This window comes from Mus caroli, unplaced genomic scaffold (assembly GCF_978045245.1).
Source record: "Mus caroli unplaced genomic scaffold, Mus_caroli_1 scaffold_18, whole genome shotgun sequence".
In the NCBI taxonomy this organism is placed as follows: Eukaryota; Metazoa; Chordata; class Mammalia; order Rodentia; family Muridae; genus Mus; species Mus caroli.
In genome coordinates, this window is record NW_028227273.1 from 72,325,543 (window position 1) to 72,343,532 (window position 17,990).

The 17,990-nt window shown below is 38.7% G+C and overlaps 1 protein-coding gene across 2 annotated transcripts; it reads right to left on the bottom strand.

Moving 5' to 3' along the window:
* Positions 1–4,354: 4,354 nt before the first annotated feature.
* LOC110283983 (uncharacterized) lies at positions 4,355–17,325 on the bottom strand. 2 transcript variants are annotated; one of them, XM_029471112.2, is made up of 5 exons: positions 17,168–17,325; positions 15,597–15,686; positions 10,987–11,073; positions 9,178–9,304; positions 4,356–7,090 (listed from the first exon to the last, which is right to left on the bottom strand). In XM_029471112.2, the coding sequence occupies exons 3-5, from the start codon at positions 11,065–11,067 to the stop codon at positions 5,079–5,081; spliced, it is 2,220 nt and encodes a 739-aa protein (XP_029326972.1). In that variant the 5' UTR covers positions 11,068–11,073; positions 15,597–15,686; positions 17,168–17,325; the 3' UTR covers positions 4,356–5,078. The 2 variants fall into 2 exon arrangements, with proteins under 2 accessions (XP_085689168.1, XP_029326972.1); XM_085833042.1 differs by lacking the exons at positions 15,597–15,686; positions 17,168–17,325 and having other exon boundaries at positions 4,355–7,090; positions 10,987–11,054.
* Between the last annotated feature and the right edge of the window lie 665 nt (positions 17,326–17,990).

Below are 17,990 nucleotides of genomic sequence, written 5' to 3' on the forward strand. Positions count from 1 at the left end.
TTAACACCACAGATAACCAGATGGCAAAAGTGGCAAAAGTCAAGAGCAAGACCATAAGCCATAGAAGCCAGTGCAGTTTGGCATCATCAGAACACAATTCTACCACAGCAAGCCCTGGATACCCTGACACACACAAAGCAAGATTCTGACCTAAAATTCCATCTTATGAAGATGATAGAGGCCACAAAGGAGGATATAAATAATTGCCTTAAATAAATAAATGAAAACACAAACAAACAGGTAAAAGCCATTAAAGAGAAAATAAATAAATCCCTTAAAGAAATACAGGAAAATACAAACAAGCAGGTGAAGGAACTGAACAAAATTGACCATGACCTTAAGATGGAAATAGAAACAATAAAGAAATAAAAATGGAGGCAACCCTGGAGATGGAAAACCTAGGAAAAGAAACAGGAACTACAGATGGGTGTATCACTCAACAGAATACAAGAGAAGGAAAAGATAATCTCAGATGAGGAAGATACCATAGAAAATATTGACACATTCATCGAAGAAAATGAAAAGTGCAAATATTCCTAACCCAAAACATCTTGGAAAGTTGTGACACAAGTCAAAGTCAAACCTAAGAATAATAGGAATAGAAGCGGGTGACAATTTCCAGTTCAAAGAGCCAAAACATCAACAAAATCATAGAAGAAAACTTTCCTAACTTAAAGAAAGAGATGTCCATAAATGTACAAGAAGCCTACAGAACACCGAATAGATTGGACTAGAAAAGAAAATTCTCCTGCTACTTAATAATAAAAACAATAAATCTACAGAATAAAGAAAGAATGTGAGAACAGCACCGGAGTAGCTAGGGCGCAGGGTCGGCTGACACTCGCCAGCTACCCACAACACCCGCCACAGGATCTTAAGACTTCTGGTGAGTGGAACACAGCTTCTGCTCCAATCCAATTGCGCGCGGGACCCGAGACTGCATTAGTTAGGGAAGCAGAAAACTGGCCTGAGTAGGGCCACAGGCCTCTTCCGGCCTGAACAGCACCGGGGTAGCTAGAGCGCAGGGTCAGCTGACACCCGCCAGCTACCCACGACCCCCGCCACAGGATTTTGAGACTTCTGGTGAGTGGAACACAGCTTCTGCTCCAATCTTTAAACAGTGACAACGACAACAACTAACCCCAGAGATTACCAGATGGCGAAAGGTAAACGTAATAATCTTACTAACAGAAACCAAGACCACTCACCATCATCAGAACCCAGCACTCCCACTTCGCCCAGTCCAGGGCACCCCAACACACCGGAAAAGCTAGACACGGATCTAAAAGCATATCTCATGATGATGGTAGAGGACTTCAAGAAGGACTTTAATAACACACTTAAAGAAATACAAAGGAACACTGGTAAACAGGTAAAAGACATTAAAGAGGAAGCACAAAAATCCCTTAAAGAATTGCAGGAGAACACTGCTAAAGAGTTACAAATCCTTAAAGAAAAACAGGATAACATAATCAAACAGGTAGAAGTCCTTAAAGAAAGAATGTTAAAAGCCATAAGGGAAAAAGTCCAAGTAACATGTTCAGAATTATACCTGACTTCTCAAGAGAGACTCTAAAAGCCAGAAGATCCTAGACAGATGTCATACAGACCTCAAGAGATCACAGATGCCATCCCAGATTACTATACCCAACAAAACTCTCAATCCCCCAAAATGAAGAAACCAAAATACTATAATGACAACACCAAATTTAAACAATATTTGTAATGGCTATTCCTGATTGTCAACTTGACTATATCTGGAATGAACTAAAATCCAGAACTGGAGGGCACACCTGTGATCCAGATCTTGAGGCTGGGAGATACAACTTTTTTGGGGGGGGGGGTAGGCTCATATTTCTTTCTTTCTTTCTTTCTTTCTTTCTTTCTTTCTTTCTTTCTTTCTTTCTTTCTTTCTTTCTTTCTTTCTTTCCCTTGGTTTTTCGAGATAGGGTTTCTCTGTATAGCCCTGGCTGCCCTGGAACTTTGTAGACCAGGCTGGTCTCAAACTCAGAAATCTGCCTGCCTCTGCCTCCCTAGTGCTGGGATTAAAGGCGTGCGCCACCACGCCCAGCTTCTTCTTCTTCTTTTTTTTTAAATTAGGTATTTTCTTCATTTACATTTCAAATGCTATCCCAAAAGTCCCACATACCCTCCCTTGCTACTCCCATTTCTTGGCCCTGGTGTTCCCCTGTACTGAGGCATATAAAGTTTGCAAGACCAAGGGGCCTCTCTTCCCAATGATGGCCGACTAGGCCATCTTCTGCTACATATGCAGCTAGAGACACAAGCTCCGGAGGTACTGGTTAGTTCATATTGTTGTTCCACCTATAGGGTTGCAGTTCCCTTTAGCTCCTTGGGTATTTTCTCTAGCTCCTCCATTGGGGGCCCTGTGTTCCATCCAATAGCTGACTGTGAGCATCCACTTCTGTGTTACCACTGGCATAGCCTCACAAGAGACAGCTATGTCAAGATCCTTTCAGCAAAATCTTGCTGGTGTATGCAATGGTGTCAGAGTTTGGAGGCTGATTATGGGATGGATCCCCAGGTGTGGCAGTCTCTAGATGGTCCATCCTTTCGTCTCAGCTCCAAACTTTGTCTCTGCAACTCCTTCCATGGGTGTTTTGTTCCCAATTCTAAGAAGGGGCAAAGTGTCCACACTTTGGTCTTCGTTCTTCTTGAGTTTCATGTGTTTTGCAAATTGGAGATACAACTTTCTGACCTGGATCTTGGCATGGAGATCTTGAGGCATAGTGGCTATGAATCCCAGGAGACTAAAGCAAGGAGATCTCTGAGTTTAAGGTCAGCCTGAGACAAAACAAGTCCCAGATCAAGGGGTAGTGGTACACCTTTAATCTGGGCCACATCTTCCTACATTGGAAGACCTAAGGATATTGGAAGAAGGAAGCTTTGCTCCTATTCTTCTACTTGAATTTACTTGCTAGCACATCAGTTGGGATCTACTAGCCTTGTGGGACTGAGCAACTACTAGATCCTTGGACTTCCCATTCACAGCTGACCATTGTCAAGGTGTTGGACTACAGCCATCATAACAAATTCCCTTACTATATAGAGACTATCCATAAGTTCTGTGACTCTAGAGAACCCTGACTAATTCAGAAGTTGGTACTGAGAGTGATTCTAGAGACTCAGAAGTATAAGGATGCATCTTTTAAGAATCTGGAGTTGGTTTAATAATTCAACAACACCTTCAACTACTGAAACCTCTCCAGATAACTCTCTCCTGGGAGCTCAGAGAATATTGAGGGCCGGTAGTAGAAACTATATTTCAAAGTTAAAGAAGGTAATGCCTTTGATTGTCTTGATCCATCAATTGTAACTGGCAATGAATTAAGTGACCCAGTGAACCAAATTTTCTACAAGTTGGGGGAAAAAATCAGAAAATTATTTTGCTGGCTTGTTGCTTTTAGTATCTCTGGAAAAAATTGATGAAGGAAAAGAATGAGCTTTATGATAAAAATTGAACTACTCCAGATGCAAATAAACAATCTAAGGATTTTTAAATGTGCCATTGAAGTGAATCTTCACTCCAGCAGCCATGGAGCTCCATTTGCAGAAAATCAAATTGAAGCCCTCATTATAAGGTTGATTGAATTACAGCAAAAACTCAGGTCTCACTCAGGCTGTCAGCAGTTAAACTAAGGGCATTAATGGTCAAACAATGGGATCCTGTAATTTGGGATGAGGATGTGTGGGAGGACACTGTTGAAGCTGAGAACTTTGAATCTTCCAATTCTCAAGTGTTTATCTCACTTGAGGAAGCAGTACCCTCAGCCCCAACCCTTTAAATAACATTTTTGTCACATAAGGAAATTAATCCCTCAAAGTCTGATAAACCAGCAGTGACTTTCTCGGAAAAAATAAAATGTTGGACAAGACAGTACTGATGTTCCTCAAGGCCCACCAATAGTTTCTTCTAGACCTATAGCCAGACTCAAGGCCAAACAGGCCCGTAGAGGGGAGGTAGAAAGTATAGTCCATGTTTAAATGCCCTACACTACTAAGGAGCTTAATGAGTTTGCTAATTCATTCAAGCAGAACTGTGGGGAATATATGTGTGGAAATGAATTTTAAGGGTGGGATAATGGTTGAAGAAACATAAAACTAGATCAGGCTGAGTATATTGAAATGGGCCCTCTAAGTGGAGATTCTAGGTTTAATATGGAAGCTTGCACAGTTAAGATGTCAGAAGTTTGAGCAGCTAAAAGATGAGACTTCATTAGAGTTTTTGTGTGTTTTCTTTCATGATGAATTTGTTTTCATGTCAGCAATTTCAGCACCAAGTAAAAGCTTTGTCAAATACATTTGGGTGGGGGTATAATTCCCAATGAAGAGGAAGACATGAAGACTATATATGGTATAGCTTTATATGGTTTCACAGAAATATGAACTTTGTGATGTACAGATCAATTAGAGGTCTTTGTCACATTTTAATGTTATTATATTTTGTCATTATTATTATTTTTTGAGACACATTTATGTAGTTCTGGTTGTCCTTGAATTATCCATAACAGGACAACCTTGAATTCACAGGTATCTTCTTTCCTTTGTTGAGTGCTAGGATTAAATGGTGCTCACAAACACAAACGTGCATGGAATTAAGAATTTTATTATGGATTTTTGGATGATGAACAAGATGTTTTAATTGCCAATCCACCCAGTGGGTAGAGAGATAGATTAGTAGATAAAAGCAAGGGCTGATCTTTTACAGGATTGGGGATCAATTCCCAAATCCTCTAAAATTCCCAAAGACACACCTGTCTTTAACTCCAGCTTCAGGGGATCTCTTGGTAGCTTCTGGCTTCCATGGGCACTATGCAATGTAGTGCAATGATACAACCACAGAAGCACCTATACAAACACACACAAACACACACAGAGAAAGAGGGAGGGGGAAGGGAACTTTTTACACAATAACATTTGCAAAATTTTAACTTAAATTCTGTGACATTTTCTAAGATTTGAAAAACTTCATTAAAAACTTTCACAAGTTTCTCATCCTTATGTTTCTATTACATATAATGTTAGGATTTGTAAGCCAAGATAATACTGGATAAATGCTATGTCACATGATTTACATTGGTATGGTTCTCTCCAGTATGAACTCTCTGATGTCTTCTAAGATTTGAAAGGTGGATAAAGGATTTGTCACAGTCTTTACATTTGTAAGGTTTCTCTCCAGTATGAATTTTCTGATGTGCTCTAAGGTAGGAGCACCTAGTAAAAGATTTGTCACATTCGGTACATCTATAAGGTTTCTCTCCAGTATGAACTCTCTGATGTGCTCTAAGATTTGAGTTATGAGTAAAGGACTTGTCACATTCCATACATTTGTAAGGTTTCTCACCAGTATGAAGTTTCTGATGTCTTCTGAGATTTGAAATCTGGTTAAATGACATGTCACAGTCTTTGCATTTGTAAGGTTTCTCTCCAGTATGAATTTTCTGATGTATTCTAAGACTAGAAATCCGGACAAAAGATATGTCACAGTCTTTGCACTTGTAAGGTTTCTCTCCAGTATGAATTTTCTGATGTGCTCTAAGGTAGGAGCACCGAGTAAAAGATTTGTCACATTCCTTACAACTGTAAGGTCTCTCTCCAGTATGAACTCTGTGATGAGTTCTAAGATGTGAGTCCTGGGTAAAAGATTTGTCACATTGCCTACATTTGTATGGTTTCTCTCCAGTATGAATTTTCTGATGAGTTCTAAGAATTGAGCATGTAGTAAAAGATTTGCCACATTCCTTACATACATAAGGTCTCTCTCCTGTATGAACTCTGAGATGACTTCTAAGATATGAATGCTGGGTAAAAGATTTGTCACATTCTCCACATTTGTAAGTTTTTTCTCCAGTATGAATTTTCTGATGTTCTCTAAGAGTTGAGCACTCAGTAAAAGTTTTATCACATTCCTTACATCTGTAAGGTCTCTCTCCAGTATGAACACTCTGATGTCTTCTGAGATGTGAGTTATGAGTGAAGGATTTGTCACATTCTATACATTTGTAAGGTTTCTCTCCAGTATGAATTTTCTGATGTGTCTTAAGAGTTGAATTCACCGTAAAGGATTTGTCACACACCTCACATTTATAAGGCTTTTCACCAGTATGGATTCTGGAATGCCTTTTAAGATGTGATAATTCAATAAAGGACTTACCACATTCTTTGCATTCATAATGTATCTCTGGAGTATGGGTTTTCTGATGCCATTTTAATGATGCATAGTGGGTAAAGGATCTGTCACACTCATTGCATTTGTAAGGCTTCTCTCCAGTATGGAGTCTGTAATGTTTTCTAAGGTGTGAAAGCTGATGAAATTCCCTGCCACATTCTGGACAACTACAGTGTTCTTCAGAAGTATGGATTTTCTGGTGTGTCCTAAAACTGGAAGAGTGGGCAAAGGATTTGTCACATTGCTTACATTTGTAAGGCTTCTCCCCAGTATGCATTTTCTGATGGCTTTTAAGTACAGAGGTTTGACGAAATGACTTTCCACATTCTTTGCATTTGTAAGGTTTCTCTCCAGTATGAAGTCTTTGATGTATTTTAAGATTTGCACACTGATTATAAGATTTGTCACAAATGTTACACTTGTAAGGTTTCTTTCCAGTATGAATTCTCTGATGTTTAATGAGCCTTGAGGAGGTACTGAAGCATTTCCCACATTTCCCACACTTATGTGGTTTCTCTTCAAGGTAGATTGTTTGTTGCATGAGATTATATGTACAGTTGAAATAGTTGTCATATTCATCTTTGTGCTCTTTATCTGCAGTGTAGAGTCTTTCGTCTTGAATAATGCTGGAACACACATTTAAAGATTTCTCACAGTCTTCAGATATGCAAGGTTCTTCTCCAGTGTGGATGCTCCTATGTCTGCATTGGTTTGACGAGTCAACAGAGGAATCCCTGTCCTTACAGCATCTGTGGTTATTAGAAGTTTCTGTAGTGTCACCTCTTTTATAAAGTGCATCATGGGAGGGATTGCGAAGCATTTCACCGAGATTATTACACTGACAAGACTCCTTTTCAGTCTTCACATGTTGATGAACAGTATCACATATGCAGTAGTTCTCTGAAAATGAGTAAAAGTCAGATGAGTAGGGCTTGTTCCATGATCACACATTAAAAAAATTACTGTCTTCCTAAAGATTCTCCCTTAAGATAAGTCAACCAGCAACTACTAAGATGTGTTTCTTTTACTGTAATTTTATATATTCTCCCAAACACAGCATGTTAGCCTTCAAGGGTCTGTGATGTATAATAGCTATCTGATGTTCATGAAAACTGTCTAATGGCTCAAAATGGATCAAATAATTGAGCTATCAATAATTAATTTTGGGATAGAGCTCACGGATTATATTTAGAATACATGTCTCTATTTTAAATATTTTTTTTCAAAGAAATTGATGAGGAAGAGTTTAATCCAATCCCAGATTCATGGAATTTGTGTGTACATTAGTACAGCAATTCAAACTGTTGTTCAGGAGACCGAATTCCTTATAATATGAATGGCTTACTTAAAAGCATCCAATATTATTTTTCCCCCTTAGGCAATGTTTCCTTTGTGAACTGGGCCTGGCAGTCATGGATTGGCTTTGTAGCTGAGGCTGGCCTCAAATTCATAGAGATCTATCTGCCTCTGTCTCCCAAGTACTGGGATTAAAGTCATTTGCCACCACACCCAGCAAAGGGTCTTTTTTTTTTTTTTTCCCTAAAAAAAGCAAACTAGATTTCTCCAAAGCAATATAAGCAAAGTAACTATTTTGACAAATATCAGAGGCTCTTGGATCATGTAAGGTAGGATGGCAATGGGCAGCTATTGCTTATTTCTTTCCTCCACTGTCTGAGCTCCACACACTGCTGTGTTTCTTAACTTTCCTTATACAGTTATTTTCAAGTCATCTCTATACACTGACTTCGGTGATCATTTTCCAGAAGGGTGTCTGTGTGTCATCCACTGAGAAGAAAATAAAGGATGTAATATGAATACCTACATACGAAGAAGGCAATTACAGAATAATGTTACTTCATGGACTCACATTAGACTTATAATTTGAACAATTATTCCAATCACATGGTCAGCGTAGTTAAATAAAATTGCATTTTATACTAGTATTTCCTCACCATAATTCAGGGGCAATAAGGAACAACATCTTCTCTTTTCATTTTAAGTGTTTTTATTAAAATAAAAACATAAAGGTCAACAATAATATCATTTGATAGAACAAAGCACGATAATGTACACATAGAGCCCCAGTCCTTGGGAAGTGACTTGTGAGGTTTGAATGTTTGTGGCCAGCCTGGACCACATGAAGAAGTTAAGACCAATGTGGGTTTTATCTCAAAGAAAAAAACAAAGTATCACTTGAGTTGAGCAGTCACCCAGGTATATGTCATATGGGCTACTGATGACCATGAAATAATATTAAGTAGGCTAGATTGGTTTGTCAGAGAGTCCCAGGGATCCATTTCGTCTAATAGTTATAACAGGTAGGATGCATTCTGGAGCCAGGCCATTATACTAGGCAAAATTATTGGGAATCATTTTAAGTGGGACTAAATATAGCAAATCATTTCCAGCTCTTGCTTTCCCTTTCACTCTAATCGTTCACTCTTGCCTGCTTACTCACTAGCTCACCCTAGTTGTGGCTTATCTCTCCTCTCTTCTCCAGTGCAACCTAATTTTTTCTACACCAGTGACCAGGCCTATCTTGCATACAAGAATCCAGGTGTTCTGTGAGGTACCTATGACCCATGCTAGACACTTTAAGAAAGAATACAGGTGTCTAACATAGTACTCTGCTCAGTACATGAGGGGAATACAAAGTAGAGGAATCCAGGAAATGAATTCCCAGTGATATCTTCTCTCAGAATCTTCAGCACATTAAGGGAGAATTTTTAATTCACTTATGTTGAATTTTTCTCACAATTAATACCATGTAATTACAATGATGGACATGGAGATATGGGATAAATATTATACAATACAGAAATAAAATGAAAATGGAAAGAAAAAAATAAAACACCATGAAATAGTTCCTTTCTGTATCAATTTTTCCCTACTCTCATGTTGTTTTTAAATAGCTTAACAGAGTTTACTACTGTTAAGGTCAATATATAGAAAGGATGAGTGGAATTTCTACAAGCAAAAGTTCTCACCGACAGAGACCAGGTTGCTGTAATTCTCCAACATCACATCAATGTACAGAGCCCTCTGAGCAGAATCCAGGCATTCCCACTCCTCCTGGGGGAATTCCACAGCCACATCCCCAAATGTCAACAGACACTGAAACAAAAATGCACAGTGTGACCACGTGATGCTGGGCACAGTGCTTTTCTGGAAATAGGAAGATGGGATGTAGATGAACAAAGACCATTACTTAGTGAGATGATTTCTCATGTACTCACACTCTGTAATGAATGTTTTACCTCTGTGAAAGCAGGATGACACAATAGACTGACAATCATGTCCATGAAACAGGACACACAATTGAGGTCTGGACATGATTATCTATCTGTTATGAACACTTTATGTCCCTCAGAATGACAGTGTCCATGTCTCAGAAGGACAGTTCGTGATGAGTACACTTGCATTAAAATGCTATACCTGAAAATCATGCTAAACTATTGACATTGAATCAATCCTGTCTGTACTTGAGTCTTATAGAGAAACACAGATGTGATGACATGTATGTATGTGTGTGTGTGTGTGTATACATACATACAGTTTCTGTCCATCAAAGGGAACAATTAGCAGGGCACACAGACACCCACAGAAAAGGAGAAAATCTGTATTAGTGACACTCTAGAATTTAACAAGAATTACAGAAGTTAAATACCAAGGTAATAAACTGCCAATCAATAATAGGCAAAGGATGTAAATAGACACCTTGAGAAGACAAAAACCCAAATGGTCAATAAATATAGGAAAAAGTATCCAGTATTCCTAAAATTCCATCAGAGAAAAACAAAATAAAAGTACTTTAAAATACTGCCTTACCACAGGCAGAATGGCTGTCATCAACTACTCTGACAACAAAAGTTAGAGAGAATGTGGAGAGAAAGGAAGCCTTTTTCACTGTTGGTGTGTGTGTGTATGTGTGTGTGTGTAAGAGAGAGTGGGTACAAATTAATGCACTCATATGGAAATCATTTTGAAGAATATTTTAAAAATAAAGATAAAATTAATGTGTGGCTCTGCAATTTCTTTCCTGGGAACATACACAGAGAACTCTACATTCCACTCTAGATATATTTACACCCTGTGTTTACTGGTGCTTTAGTCACCATCGCAAAGAACTAATCAACCTAATTGTCTACCACCATATGAATGGATAATGAAAATGTTACACATATAAAATGGAAATCTATCCCAGTAAAAAGAGAAATGTAATAGCAATTTGTAGGAAAATAACTGGACTTAGAATGTGTACTATTAAGTGAAGTCATACATTGCCGGAAAGAAGAAAACAGATCTTTCCTCATATGCAGAATCTACATAAAACATTTGCTTATGGAAACCATGTAAATGTGGACACAAAAAAACATGGAGAAAAGAGAACAAGAAAGATTAAATATCAGGGGTTGAGATAGGGCTGAATGCAGGTAATGACCACCAGGTATATGATATAATGCTAATTGCTTTTCTAGTTCTATTACATATGTTTTTTCTTGTAATGCCACACTTTTTTGGTTTTTGGTGGTAGGTAAGTACATCAAAACATATCAGATATTGAAACTATTAAATCAAAGGAGTCTCCAGAATTTTTATTCCCAGTGACTAATTTAACCATATAAAAGTTCATTTGGTTATACAGATTTTGGGTCTGGTTATTTTCAGTGTGTGATTGATTTGTTTGTTTCCAATGTGTCTGTCTTATAATAAAAAATTATAAAACCAGAAAAATAAAGGCTTGAAATACCTGAATATATACCATTTCTAGAAAAGAAATGAACATGACCACTGACCTGGGACATGTTTACTGGAAAATTATCCATTTCTGTTTCTCTTCTCTGAGTTTCTCTTTTAGGAATAAAGAATAACTGCATGTGGTTCTTTCATATAAGGGATCAAAAAGAAAAAGAAAAAACAGAAATCAATACTGAAATTTATTAAAGAATAGTGTCAAAGCACATAAAAAGATTCAAACATCAGAATACTATGAGGAATCCTGTCAATGATCTCTTGAACTTTATAGGGAAAGTCACCATCAAGCATATTGTTGCATCTAGAAAAATAATCGGGCTGGTGAGATGGCTCAGTGGGTAAGAGCACCCGACTGCTCTTCCGAAGGTCCAGAGTTCAAATCCCAGCAACCACATGGTGGCTCACAACCATCCGTAACGAGATCTGGCGCCCTCTTCTGGAGTGTCTGAAGACAGCTACAGTGTACTTACATATAATAAAATAAATAAATCTTAAAAAAAAAAAAAAAAAGAAAAATAATCTCTTTAACTTGATAGAGCGATATAAGTGCATTTCAAGATAGTCCAAATTAATACAATTCATTTCACTAATGCAGCCTAGTATATAATAAATTACAGGAAAATATGCACAAAGGAAATAGATGAGTAGCCATGAAAACATGGGAATAATAAATTTTATGTGGAAAATCGATAAATATGGGAGAACTAGGAAGTAATCATCCATAAGCAAAATAGCAAAAATACTAATTCTCACAGAGAAAGAATAATAGCACCCATAATCCTACCAACAACAATATAAATAATGAAAGCATAAGGAATAAAACTCCCATGAACAAAAAATGTAGCCACTGTGGGTATCAATATGGACAAACTTCAATTAAATAAACAAATCCTCAAGTTAAATAAATCTGGCATGTGACATATCTTTTCTACTCCTTTGCATATGTTCAAGGGAATCAATGTCCTACTCCACAGATGTTCACTGCTGCTCTACTCACAATAGCTTTAAAAAGGGAAACAACATAAATGGCCTTCAATGGAAAAATGGAGAGTGGAAATGTGGTGCATATACACTATAGAATATTATTGAGCTGTAAAGAAAATTAAAGTCATGAGTCTTGCAGGTAAATAGGTGACCGTATAAAAGATCACAGTCAGTGGAGTAACCCAGACCCAGAACGACAGGCATTGCATCTTCTCTCTCATAGGAAGTTTCTAGCTCCAAAACTTCTGGTGTGAGTTCACAACCTGGAGTACCTGCAGTAACCAGAAAACTAAAAACAGATCATGGTGGAATGTGGGGGAATAATAGAAAGGGGAATTACAGGGAACAAGTCATCTAAAGGGGAAAATGGAAGAAAGGTGGAATAGATTTAATTATCGAGAAGGGACAGTATGAATTCTGTCTTAGTTAGGGTTTTACTGCTATAAACAGACACCATGACCAACACAACCCTTAAAAGGATATTTAGTTGGGGCTGGCTTACAGGTTCAGAAGTTCAGTTCATTATCATCAAGGTGGGGGTATGACAGTGTCCAGGCAGGCATGGTGCAAGAGGATCTAAGAGTTCTTCTCTTCATCTGAAGGCATCTAAAAGACTGGCTTCTAGGCAGCTATGATGATTTTAAAGCCCAAGCCTATAGTGGCACACCTACTCCAAAAAGGCCACACCTACTCCAAGAAGGCCACACCTCCAAAAAGTGCCACTTCCAGGGCCAACCATATACAAACCATCACAACCATGAAGGACAATAAAAAAATGAAAAAGCAGTAAAGATGTGTAAAAAGTCATAAGGAATAATATTGTCTATCCACTAATAATGCCTACAATACATAAGTCTGTGGGTACATATATATTTAGAATATAAATGAAAATATCTCATCTGGGATGATAATGCTCCTCACAAGGGCCATAGATTTTCTAACAAAACCAACACCAGGCACCAGAACCATGCTGTGAAGTTGTTGGTCATACCTGCCCAAGAGACTGCCAATACATTATAGGCTAACTGGCTTTCATAGTATAAGAAAGCAACACGCAAGCTTCCAAAGGAGGGAGCCAACCAAGCCTCCTACCCAGATATGACATGTATGAACCACAACAATGATCTGCACTGCACAATAACCTTAAGGGTTCAAGAGTGGCCCACATACCTTGGTGAAAACCAATAGCTTTTAATTGGAATTAAGACCTTAACAACAGGGAAATCACAGGTGGTACTGAAGACCTAGCCACATTTCCCAGGGCTAATGATGTCATGAATCTTGGAGAAGGACATACAAATACTACTTTACTAAATCAGCCTAATCCCAAACAACATTCTAAATATTTATCCTATTTCACACAAATAAATGTAATCCTCACTCTCATTAAGACAAGTTCTTTTAGTAAGACATGAAGAACATTACAGAAAACCACTATCAGTCAAAATGGAGTTGTGATGCTCAGTTCCAATTGACACATGAAGTAGCACAACTCCTGCACTAAGGCTCAGGCATCACCAAGCAAGAGGGTTGGGGATATGGTAAGAGCCAAAAGAATAGAGGTTTGCTGTGACATTGTGTCTCCTAGAAATGTCAGAGAAGCTACTTATATAAAATCATACAAATGTAGCTGCTGAAACCTGAGCTGAACAAGGATAATACCAAGATACATGCTAACGTGGAAGAGGGGAAAGCTCACTAGACCTTAGCCTTAGTCAAGCAATAATGAATCCTGACAGCTGGAGAAATAGTCCACAGAGGACAGTATACCATATGGTTATCCCATACAAAGTGTTCATTCCAGAAAATATACAGACTGAGGAGGTAGTACTGTTATGTTTAAGAATATATCAAAAAATAGAATAATAAAAGGAAAACTTATTAAAACAGTATATGCCTATGTAAAGTCAAGCTTTTTGATTATCTAAATTAAAAAATAAAATCGATCAAAATAGCTATATCATTTTCTGTAATTGCTACTCACATAAATAAAACTTAATATGGGTCTAGGGAGATGGTTCGATGGTTCTGAGCAAATGTAACTCTTTTAGAGACTTTTTAACAAAATACTAAATATTAAAAATTTGTAAAGATAAATACAGAGAGAAAGAGAGAGAGGAGGATGAGGAAATGGAGGAAGAGAAGGAAGGAGGGATGGAGGGAGGGAAAACAAAATTAAAAATTCCTGACCTAACCAAGTTCATGAAAAGTCTATACAATGAAAACTTTGATTTGTTGAAGGAACTGACAAAGACACTAACAAGAACATGGAAAGATGTTACACTCAGACAGAACTGGACATAATATTGGGAAACTTGCCGAATCTCTGGAAGTGGTTTCCATGATCAGTTCAAACTCTATGACACTTAAATTCCCACAATATACTTCACAGAAATAGTGAAGAGAAGCCTAGAATTTGTCCTGATGCACAAATTCCCAGGGTACAGAACAACCTGCAAGGCTTGAGCTACCCATGTGATTCCAGATCAGCCCAGTGCAAGAGCAGCAGATCCAGTACCTGCAAAAGAATGTCACCAAATAACACAAACACAGGTTGCAGACTAGATAGCTTCTTTTTGAAATGTAAATAGATAATATTCCCTACACTAAACATGTAAACAGACAGCAACATTCAAAAATTGACACCAGATTAAAGGAAATATTTTCTACAAAATATTTACTTCATATCTAAAGATACAAAATACTGACAAAGAGGGAATTTCCTTTAAATGCCATGCATCTGGAAAGCAGTGAATGGTGACCATAATTATACCAGTGACAAAAAGAAATCAAGATAAAAGTATTAAAATACAAAATAAAGACTTTTCACAAAAGGTATAATGGTCCATTTGATAGAAAGTCCTTGGTCAACATGGGTGCATGTCACAAAACCCAGAGTGGAGATATCTATAGCAGAATACATAAAACATGTGAAAACAGGCAACTTGACTAAGTCTTCTCAAACATGAGAAGACAATCTAGAAGGAGGTTTGTCCTATCTAAGACTCCAAGCTATTCCTATTAAAACCTATTTCTATTATTTAAAAGAAAGTAATCCTGAAATTACCATGGAGCAGTACAGAGCTGGGAAATATGAAGAGGATCACACCGAGAGGTGACCTCACGGTATATTACAATTACAGCAATGGAAAGCACTTGGAATTGTCATGATAACAGACAATAGGAGATCTTAAAGGGAAGGCAGGACAGGTCTACAAATAATACCTTCTGATTCTTATCAATTGTCTGTTAGCATTATTTTTAGGAATAGAGAAATTAACAATAAAAGGTAAAGAATGTGCTAGAAGACCAGAAGCTAAAAAATTCTGAAAACAATAAGTAAACCTAGATGAATTAATTTTCTTCATTTTATAACATGAAAATCACTGAAGGGAAAACCATTTAATATTGGTTTGTAGACTTGATCAGTGATGTGCATGGAATAAGGATAACATCACTCACATGCATAGTCAAATAAATTTTATTTGCCCCATAGTATTCAATTTTTCTGTAGAAAGAATTGTAGGAGAATTCTGAGGTGATTTTGTCTCAGTGGAAGTCTCCAGAATTATTTCTAGTGAAACAGAATGTGGCAAAACTGATTTCATGTCCCACTTTCACATTCACTTGAATCCTGTGCCATCCTTTCACCAATCCTCCAACATACCTGGATTCTTAGCTACTGTCTCCTCCCTCTACACCTTCTAGGGCTCTTTGTTGTGCTTCACAGGTGAGCAGTCTGGGTGATCAGTGAATCCTGCACATGAGAAAAAGAGTATTTAGCAAGCACCTTCATTTCTGGCACAGCACTGTGCTCAGGAGATAAGAAGAAAATTCTACAGTGATCCCCCAATTCTCATGCAGTGTCAGAATACTGAAAATATTTAGGAAGCATTTTCAATTAGTGTAACTTGAACCTCACTTCCAGTCACAGCTCAGTCAAGTCTCAGGGGCACAAATGGAACTGAATGACTGGGATGAGAATACGATACACTAGAGCTTCTGATTTTATTATGGACTAAAAAGGATGGAAGCCTTACACTGTCAAAGATCTCACAATTGCAGAATAACTTGCCTCTTCCTGAGGAGGAACAAGGGAGGCTGGAAGCAAACTGTTCTCACCCACACAAACCAGAGTGCTGAAATTCTGCAACAAGGCTTTCCCAGAAGGATCCTGACACTGCCTGTCCTTCTGGAAGTCCACAGTCACACCAGTGGCTGAGAACTGACCACAAAATACAAAACAGCAGTTTGAGTCCTTGTCCTGGTGCACACCTTTAATCCCAAATGTAGGGATTAAAGGTTTGTGCTCATATCATCTGGTTTATAATGCCCTAACTGTGAAAATACTGTGACCTATACCCTCAAATAGCCTACTATGCCTTTCTAGGTTCTACGAACTCAGCACAAAAACACGTTTTTCTTTTCTCTTTCTGTCCTTTTGTTGTTGTTGTTGTTGTTGTTGAGACAGGAGCTCATCATGTAGCTCTGGCTATCCTGACCTCACCAAGCAGACCAGGCTGGTCTCCAACTCTTTGATCTACCTGCCTCTGTCCTCTCTCCCCCATGCTGGGATTAAAGATGTGTGCCAAGAAGCCTGGTGCATTTATAGCAGAATATTGCATTTACATCACGGAGTGCATGTCCCCGAAGGAAAGGTTATGGTGGGTAAAGAGTTTACTTTTAAATGTTAATGGTTAAAAACCGTATCTATGAAACTCGCAAAAAAATATGCTTTTGGATTCAATTACATTTGCAGCCACTCCTTTCATGACTGCTGTCTAAAAGCACTCCGCGGATGCCAAGTCACCAAGTATGTCCACGGTACAAGGGAGTTAGCGTGGATGAATGTAAATTCCAAGAGCTTTGTCCTTTTCACCTAAACAAAGAGAACTGGTTTGCAAGCATCAAAAGTTAAATTCAAATATTCTCCTAGATTATTCTACTATGAATATTTTGGCAATCAGCTGAACGATAAAAAACAAATCAGGAATACTTAAGTTCATATGACCTAAAATTTGTTGACACGAGAAGAAATCCACAGCCAAACTTCAGAGCTTGCTGCCTTATGAACAGCAAAGAAACTGATCACAGCCTGGTCCCCTCCCTCCCCTTTCCCTGCCCTGCAGCTTCTCTGACCTGGGAGGATCCAGGGCGGTAGGGAGGCGGGTCCAGCCGCTGAGCTGCAGACTCCCCCACCATTCCCCACGCGGCGCCCACGGCAGCCCCGAATTTTACCTTCCCCGAAGTCCACCGTGTGTTCTGATCCCAGGTCTGCACCACATGATTCCCCGTGGTGCAGGCCTGCTTGCTCTGCACCTGAACAGGTCTTTGACACTCAGGCTTTGGTTCTCAGTACAACTACCCAGGCCTCATCAGCCGCTTCCCAGCTTCCGTTTACGTCACTCCCCTAACTCCTCCCACTCTGAACACTTTTCCTTGCCTCACACGCGCTTTAACAGGCCACTTCCTCACACCCTCTGTTTCCGAGTAAGTGGCCCCGCCCTACGGAGATAGCTCCCTCCCATTCTGTGTCAAGCTGCCTTCCACACAGCTCCAGATGTCAGGCTGAACAGCCTCTCCTCATGCTTGCTACCAGCCTAGACCAGAAGTGGGAAGTGGATCTATTAGAAGGCTGCCCCCAATGTTTGACACACACAGTGAGTTCTGAACCCTTCAGATCCAAGATAGCCTGATACCTGGACTTGACAACCAGCCTCTGGGCTACATAGTTCATACCAAACAACAACAGGCTGTCCCATCCCAACACTCAAACATGAGAAGCCAAAATCCTGAAATTCTGACTTGGGGAGAGACATTTAAAGAACTTGAGTTTTGAAGTAAAAAGTGTCTAAAGAAGTCAGAGATTAGGCTTTTGCTACCAGCCCAGGGCAGAATTCACCCTGTAGTGTACTGCTTTCACCACAAGAAGGAGGACTTGCCAGTTTACTAACTCAGAAAGGCATTAGTCTTCTATGACTCATACTTAAAGTGCTTTGAGAGAAAACATAGAATTTCTTCCTTCCTTCCTTCCTTACTTTTTTTTTAATAGAGTGATGAA

Bases quoted from the DNA above. Each gene is read 5' to 3' on its own strand.
- LOC110283983 (XM_029471112.2), bottom strand. From the start codon at position 11,067: ATGCAGTTATTCTTTATTCCTAAAAGAGAAACTCAGAGAAGAGAAACA. The intron at 9,305-10,986 runs GTCAGTGGTCAT...TTTTTGTTTCAG, and splicing joins TTCCAGTAAACATGTCCCAG to TGTCTGTTGACATTTGGGGA. The intron at 7,091-9,177 runs GTGAGAACTTTT...ACTCATTTTCAG, and splicing joins CAGCAACCTGGTCTCTGTCG to AGAACTACTGCATATGTGAT.